The 8,646-nt window shown below is 37.0% G+C and overlaps 1 protein-coding gene across 1 annotated transcript; it reads left to right on the forward strand.

The window, feature by feature from the left end:
- The first annotated feature begins 6,648 nt into the window (after positions 1-6,648).
- On the forward strand, positions 6,649-8,260 carry LOC111456519. The gene is made up of 3 exons (XM_023098414.1): positions 6,649-7,059; positions 7,149-7,746; positions 7,842-8,260. Exons 1-3 carry the CDS (start codon positions 6,649-6,651, stop codon positions 8,258-8,260), a joined length of 1,428 nt encoding a protein of 475 aa, XP_022954182.1.
- The last annotated feature ends 386 nt before the right edge of the window (positions 8,261-8,646 follow it).

Below are 8,646 nucleotides of genomic sequence, written 5' to 3' on the forward strand. Positions count from 1 at the left end.
AAAAAAAAAAAAAAAAAAAAAAAACTTAGCTACGAATGACTTTGTGCTATAAAAGCCAACTTTGACTCCGGTCTCCTAAAAAAGACAACTATAACTTGTGTGGTCGCCGTTCTGGACCCATTTTCCTTCAGGCATTGTCCCTCGTGATCCCTTTCGTTGGCTTACATCTCCTTTGTCATAAACATATAATAATACAAAAAAGAACACAGATAACTCACATACTACGTGTTAGCCTGACCTTGCTCGTCGAAGTCCAATTCCGCTTATGGAGTTCCACAATGTCACAAATAGCACACATTAATGAACCTAATTTCACCCAACTCCCTATTTAATTCAAAAATGACTCACATTTTAAATTGACTAAATAGACTTTTTACTGACCTCAAACGCTCCTAAATACGTAAAAAAATGAGTCCATAATACAAAATAGAGCCTTTTTAGCCAAGCTAAGCTGAGGGAAGCTGTCGAATCGAGCACAAGCTAATTGTAAGGACGAAGCCGAAGTGCAAGCCATGACTAGGAGAGTGGATGAACTAATTCATGTGTACTATGCCACAACCTAACTATAAAAAGAGTAGGTTGTGATCTTCACATTGCAACTAGCAAAGCACCGACCCTCAAGTGGCGCCCATTCGGGCATGTGAGGATCTAGATCAGTGTCATGATGCGACTGGGGAGAACGGTGCATCATCCAACACACCACACAGAGTAGGCATTGAAGAGAAGACAAGACATAAGCAAGATAGGGGCAAAGAGAAGTGAAGTTGTAAGAAGATCAGAGAAGTGTCAAGACAGTGATTGCCACATGAAGGTGGTCAGTTGAAGAGTTAGTTGAAGTGTAGTGCCAGCACGAGGTTATGGTATAAGCTTTCAAACATCACTACTATGAGGATTATGCCACATGAGTAAATGTTGTGGTTGGCTTACAAGCCTCATCTAGAGTGGTGCACTGTTGTGCGCGACTCATGTGTGCGACTCAGAGAATACGATGAGCAAGGCCATGGTGGCCAAGTTTGGGGTGCGCTCCCCCTAGCCTAGGTGAAAATATGTCAAAGCTAGTTAGTTTGTTGTGGTTTGTCTAGTGAGTCATGGGTCGAGTTCAAAGAAGGGCGAGGGAGGCCCTAGAGGGAATAACCCACAACCATAGTGCAGTTGTTTTGCCTTACTTATGTTGCGAGTCTCAGAGACCGAGGAACGGTCTATCAATGGGATAACTCTTAAGTAGTTCACCAAATTTGGTAGGGCCCCAAACCTTAACCTTGTAAGTCGAGGTTCTGAAGGAAATTTGGACATGTAGTTTGGGAGTCAAGTCTGTCCATATAAAATATGAAAGCTCGCCAAATTTGGTGTCAATCGGACACAGGACAAACACTCCACGACACCATATGTTCGTTCGCTAAAATCATGTTTACAACTGCCAGTTTGGAAATGCCTCAAAATGTACTTTAGGGGAGGACATGGTGTCAACTCTCCACCTCCACTAGGTCCTGTGGCCTAAGCAAGTTACCATGTGGCACATATTTTGCCACAACGTGGGTGAGCATCGTTAGACGAGCATCTCGAGCATCTTCCTTTGAAAAGAATCTTTCAAGGACAATACCAAATGACATGGATGTGCCGATATTGGGCCCTAGTCCATGTGTCAGAGGTTGGATTATGCACCTGCTATCTTGAACGAATGTAGTAAATGGTCTAGCATGGTCAGTTGAGAGTTTAATACCCCATGAGAACCTAAACGGATGGATGTTCAGAATGTTCCAATGAGATGGTCAACACATGGGTCAGTTTCCAAGATGGCAGAGCTATCTCGAGACATGGGATGGCATCACAATGCATGGATCGTGTTGTTGAGAACAAGATGACAATGAGATGCGACATTGCATTGAGAGATCTTAACCCCGAGTAGAGGCAAGGTCGAACTGAATGACTTAGCCTAGTGTAAAGGCAAGTCGGTTGGGTCACAAATGATTAAACATGCATGTGCAGGCGACATGTGTTGCCTAACAAGTTTGGATTCTGCATAAATGATGTTCAATAGAAAAAGACAATCCTCACTTAAGGTCTGATGAAGCCACAAAGTTGGAAAATGTGAATGGAGCTTGACTTCCCCCTCAGACTTATCGTGAGAGTGTCAAGATCACAACACCACACGATTGAAGATGTATGACCGTGACACTACACGTAGAGTTTAAGCAAACTTGGTGTCTAGGTCGTTTGCCAACTAGCACTTGATGCTGGCTTGAGCCTAAGCTAAATTGGATCGTGGGTTGATGGGCCAAAGACACCTGACAAATGATGATTAAGATGAGAATCGGCATTTTTAAACCACGAAACGCTCAGTTTCCATTTCGGTTGTAGGTGTATTAGTCAGGTTGTTGGACCGTCAAAGCTGAGGTTCCGGTCTTAGTTCGAATTTTGAATCAAAGCATGGTTCGGTGACTAATTTCTTACCTAATTTCTTCTCCAATTTATCTCCTCTCTTCTACAATTTTCTCCCTTTAAGCCCCTATTTTATGACTTTTGGCCTTTTTTTTTTTTTTTTATCACTTCTTCACTCCTTTTTTTATGGTGGATTCATGATGAGGTCTCCTAAAACAATAGAGAAAATTGATTCTTTATCCTTAATATTGTTGGAGTAAATAATAACAACAATTTGGTATAATCAAAGGGCAAAACAAAAAACAAATGGAAAACACTTATTAGTGTTGCCCCTTCAAATGATGGTTCTTATTTTACATTATGATAGGTTAGTAAATACTTGCGAAGCATCAAAACATGAAGCATGTTAGGCAGTGCAGAGAGGGATAATGATGGGTGAGTCGAGATGCCATTGGTCCAATCTAATTTAGGATCTCGAATGGCTTGATGAAGCATGGGCTCAGCTTACCCTTCTGCCGGTATCTTAGAACGCCCTTAATCAGTACCACATTTAAGAATACCTTCTTGCTTACCTGGAACTTCAGGTTTCTATAACTCATGTCACACATAGTTTTTCTTACTTTGGGTCATTTATATTATGATCGAGTTCTTTTGCATGACTTTATTAATGGCTTGGACTAACTCTAGTCCGAACAATTCAAGTTCACTTACTTTATCTCAGCATAGTGAGGACTTGCATCATTTTGCATCTAAGACCTTAAATGGAGCCATACAAATAGTTGTCTCCAACCTATTCTTATAGGTAAATTCGATGAGGTACAAGAGTCTCAACTATCAAAAAAAAAAAAAAAATCCAACACATAAGCACTAACATATCTTTTAATGTTTCATTTAAACACTCAGTTAGTTTGTTTATTTGTTGGTGGAAGACAATATTGAAGTTAAGTTGAGTATACAATATTTTCTTAATGCCGCGTGCCAGAAACCTGATGTAAAACGTGGGTCTCAATCCCACACAATTGATATTGGCATTTTGTGTAGTCTTAACGGTCTCTCTCATGTATAATTATGCTTAATTATCTACATCTTTCGTCAATTCTAGTCATCTCTATTGTCTCATATTTAATTCATTATGGGTGAAAAATTACTTCAAACTCTTTTGGTCTATAAAAATCTAAGTTTTCTCCCCATGCAGATAATACCTCCAAATTTTCATTGTCAATACAATTGCGGCTAGCTTTAAGTCATGATGGGAGGAACAGGTATTGACCATCCCATGTTGCATCAATATACATCCCTATCATTCCTTTAAGGCATCACTATACACCACATAGCCTTCTGAACCAACTGACACCGTGAGTATTGGAGTTGACACTAATTTCTGAACTAACTGAACCAACAAATCTCATAACTGTACCTTGAGTTCCTTTAGTTCTATCAATGCATGTAGTAAGAAGTCTAGGAGATAGGGTCGGTACCTAATTTGGGCTTAATGTAGAAATCTATCACTTGTGAATGAGGCACCCCTAGTAGGTCCTCATGAAACATGTTGGAGAACTCTTTCGCTATTAGAACCATAGTCATAGACTTTTCCTCCCTCTTTGTGTCCACCACACTGTCCGATACGCCTTTGGCTCTAGTTGAATGTGTTTTCTTGTTTTCACCATGAAATACTGATTCGATATTGGTACTTTTAAACTTAAAACTGGTTTGTAAGGGGCAGAACACACCTCTTTTCTATAATAGTCATTATATTAATATTGGGTTTAGTTAAGAAGTTAGATTTATACCCAATGATTTTAATACTCCTAAATTAACTTAAATTTTATCATAACACTTTAAACCCTAACTTGAAGATGCATGTGAGAAGACGACTAAAACAAAAAATGGAACCACTAATTATGTATAAAAGATAGAAAGAAAGAGAAAGTATGGGAAAAATAATGATTGATTTGAGAGAAAAATAATGCATGCACCAAAATATGTATTCACTTTATGAAGATATCTCCAATTATTGTGTCTAGTGGATGCTTGGCAAAGCCATTGATAACCATTGGAAATTATTTGTTCAACTTGTAAGCTAATAGATTGCTAATGTAGCTTGTGGAGGATGATTTCATCTTGTCTCCAAATTGCTCCCCACCTATTATCAATTATCAGAGGCTAAGAAATTTAAGTGTTAAACTAAATACTCAACTAATCAAATCATATGTCCTCAATAAAAAGATTGGAGGATCAAAATTGGTGACTCTTCTTGTTGTAAAAAAAAAAAAAATAATTGAAGTATGTCAAAACTTTAACGCGAGACCCAGTAATCCCAAGTTGAAACTCACATAGTTTGCCGAATATCTAGTATCTCTAAAATTATAAATAGGTTCTCTAAACATTTTGGAAATATGGCTAACAGTTACTTTAATTATTGAAACATTTAGAGGAGCTCTCGTGTCCATCAGTTTCATTCCTTACATTAGACCTATCTATAATACTCATAACTACAACTCTAACTCGATTATTTCCCAATAATTGTTGTGCTGTATAACTCATGACCAATATTATCAACCTTTTAATTATTAAAGTTGTAAATATTCGGCGTCCGTTATTTTAAAAACTAACGTCCTCCTCGTTGGTGGTAAATTCACACAAAAAACACGATCGAAGTATTTCGTTGGCTTACCGCAAAGTGCTTCAAATTCGTGATGTTTTTAGCCTTGGAGTCTCGCCTTTCATGCTATGTAGATATGAATCTTCAGATTTGGCTGGTTTTCGTTAACCGGAAAACACCAAACAATCGTTCTTCTTCTGTTCTTCCTCTATATCTCGTGTTCCTAGGCGTGTTGCAGGGTTTGGTGGGTAGGATGGGCGTGAGTGAACAGTGTGAAGAGTGAGAGGAGCATGGGTTGGTTGAGAACCCGAGAATTCTAGCGCCTCGCCGAAATTCTCACATTTCCCAGCGACTGCATATTCTAATTTTTCTTTTTCCTTTTGATGTAAAAGAGGATAGAAATGAGTTTAAGAAACGAGTTTCGAATGTCATTTACCTACAACAATCTTGGTGCTATTACATGAGAAAAGGAAGTCAACAATCCCTAGAATAAACTCTAATCTTTATGTAGTTTACATATTAAACTACGACAATGATTTAAGCCGCCTAAAGAAAATGTCACTAGGCTATGCCTTACACAATAAAGTAGTGTTGGAGGCACATCTGTACTCGAGCAAACTTGTAAAGAGGCCATTAAACATAGTATGCACCAAAACATGGAGAAATTCGAAAAGGAAGTTGGGTTTGTGGACATGGAGAATCCACATCCTTTGTTCCTTAGTGAATTTGAGTACGATCAATGGGTCACAACAAGGCTCAGAATCGGTTCATGAGTGCATTTTAGCTTGAATTGTAGAGAATGATATTGATTGGGCCTTGTGGGCTTTCAAAGAAAGTTATATGTACAGACAAGGTCATCAAGATCTCAATGAAAGTTGTAGGGTTATGGATCATTCTTAGACCAAAAATTGTAACCCTAAACTTCAATGGTAACCAACATGTTATCTATAATTGTACCTAAAATTGGACTAAACCAAACTATGTACCTTCTAAATTACCATGAGGAAAGGTGAGGGTAGTTTGGTCATTTGATGAAGTAAGTATACAATGACGATATGAAGATTGAAATCAAAGCATAGATTATGTCAACCCTTTACAAAATCAAAACTTTAAATATTCAAATCTCTTACCATAAATGTATAAATGTTCTGAACTAAAAAAAATACATTATCTAATTTGTTACTTAAGCTTAATTAATTAAATAAATAACCATGTTATTAAGATCTTAAATTATATTTATGTGTCTTTTTTAAGATTTATATAAGTTTTTTTTTTCAAACTCCCAAATTTGTGGGCAAATTTAACGAAAAAGAAATGTAAATTTTTGAAACTATACTTCGTTCTTTCAAAATTCTCTCAAACTATAAATAGAAAGTAAATAAAACAAACAAAATCAAAGACTATAAAATTGGTCAATCGAATCACCTTCACCCTTCTCTTTCTACTCCCTATAAATACAACCCTGGTGGCCCTTCATTTCTCGTACTTCTCACTTCCACCTCTGCAAAATGGCAAAATCATTTTCTCTTATTGCTTTAATCCTCTTTTCTTTGTTCTCATTTTCTCAATCCTTGCCTCTCTGCACGAGAGGACGATGGATTATAGACGCTCAAACAGGTAAACGTGTGAAGCTGAATTGTGTCAATTTGGTGTCTCATGCACAAACTATGGTTGCTCAAGGACTCGATAAACGTCCATTGAAAGAGTTGGCAGCTGAGATCAGTAGTCGCCAATTTAATTGTGTTCGATTGACATGGTCTGTCCATATGTTTACTCGTTACGCATATGAGACTATTGGTGATGTTTTAGATGGTTTAGATATTAGTGATGTCAAGAATGGAGTTGAAAAGCACAATTCTGAGGTATTGAAAATGAGTGTTGCTAAGGCGTTTCAAACTGTCATTAATTGTTTGGGCTCAGAAGGCATCATGGTTATTTTAGATAACCACATTAGTCAATCGAGGTGGTGCTGTTCTCTCGATGATGGCAATGGCTTCTTTGGAGATCGCAATTTCAATCCTAATGAATGGTTTCAAGGCTTGTCCTTTGTTGCTACGCAATTCACCTGTAATCCACATGTAAGTTTCTACTATAAAAAAAATTCATGTTAGTCCATTATTAATATCGTATTCTAATGTCTCCTTTTTTTATTTTATTTGTGTAATAGGTGATCGGAATGAGTTTAAGAAATGAGCTTCGAGGGCCATTTACAAACAACGATGCTTGGTGCTATTACATGAGACAAGGAAGCCAACTAATCCATAGAATAAACCCTAATATTCTCATAATCATTTCCGGATTAAACTATGACAATGATTTAAGCTACCTAAAGAAAAGGCCACTAGGCTATACCTTACACAACAAAGTAGTGTTGGAGGCACATCTCTACTCGTTTAGTGGGGATAATGAAAGTAAATTCGTGAAGAAGCCATTAAACATAATATGCAACGAAATCATGGAGAAGTTTGAAAGGGAAGCTGGGTTCGTGGTGGACATGGAGAATCCATATCCTTTGTTCCTTAGTGAATTTGGGTATGATCAATCAGGTGGCAATGAGGCAGAAAATCGGTTCATGAGTTGCTTTTTAGCTCGAATTGCCGAGAAAGATATTGATTGGGCCTTGTGGGCTTTCCAAGGAAGTTATATGTACAGACAAGGTCATACAGATCCAGATGAAAGTTTTGGTGTTATGGATCACTCTTGGACTAAAGATCGTAACCCTAAACTTGCACAGTTACTTCAGCTTGTCAAGAGAATCAACCAAGGTTTGTTTCATTTTTAGGCTCGTAAGTTACTATTCTCAATAATTCTATATATATTTTGGTTAGAATTTGAAACAAAGCTTCTTATCTTTTTGTAGATCCAAATTCAAAAGCACCAATGTCATATATAATGCTACATTCAGTATCAGGACAATGTGTCAAATCCGACAACAAAGGAGGAATTGAACTCGGCGATTGTACATCTCCGACCCAATGGAACCACACTGGAGATGCAAGTCCGATGAAGTTGTTGTCAAACGGGCAATGCTTGAAGTCTGCTGGAGATGGACAATCACCAGTGGTATCGGCTGAATGCTCTGGTGATGGAAGCAATTGGACGGTGTCTTCTAAAGCAAAGCTTCAATTGGCCACCAAAGTTGGTGAAGACAATTTTTGTTTGGAGAAGAAATCTGATGCTTCAATTGTTTTGAAAAAATGCATTTGTCTTGATGAAGAGAGTTGCATGGATGATCCTCAAACTCAATGGTTCAAGCTGGTTCCTACTAACGTTTCTTAAGTCATTATTTAGTTTTAAAATAGGAATTTAGAATTTGGTTTAGTATCTTGAGTTTCATGCACTTAGATTGTCTTAGGATTTTATTTTTAAATCAGTTTATGAATAAGCTTTTCCTATTATTTAGTAGGTGTCAATCTTTTATATACGATCATTATTACATAATTTTTAATATATGTTTATACTATAATTAAAAACATACACTAAAAACATGGGAAAGATATTCCACACCAATTTTCTTTTTTTTTTTTGAGAAATTGAATTAAAAAGTGGCGCTAATTAATTGGTTGTTATTATTTGGTGTTTATTTTATAAATTTTCAATTTAATTCTTACAGAGGATAAACAGATTGTTTTTATTTGTAAAAAAAAAAAAAAAAAAAAAAAAAA

This window comes from Cucurbita moschata, unplaced genomic scaffold (genome assembly GCF_002738365.1).
Source record: "Cucurbita moschata cultivar Rifu unplaced genomic scaffold, Cmos_1.0 Cmo_Scf00002, whole genome shotgun sequence".
Taxonomy (NCBI): domain Eukaryota; kingdom Viridiplantae; phylum Streptophyta; class Magnoliopsida; order Cucurbitales; family Cucurbitaceae; genus Cucurbita; species Cucurbita moschata.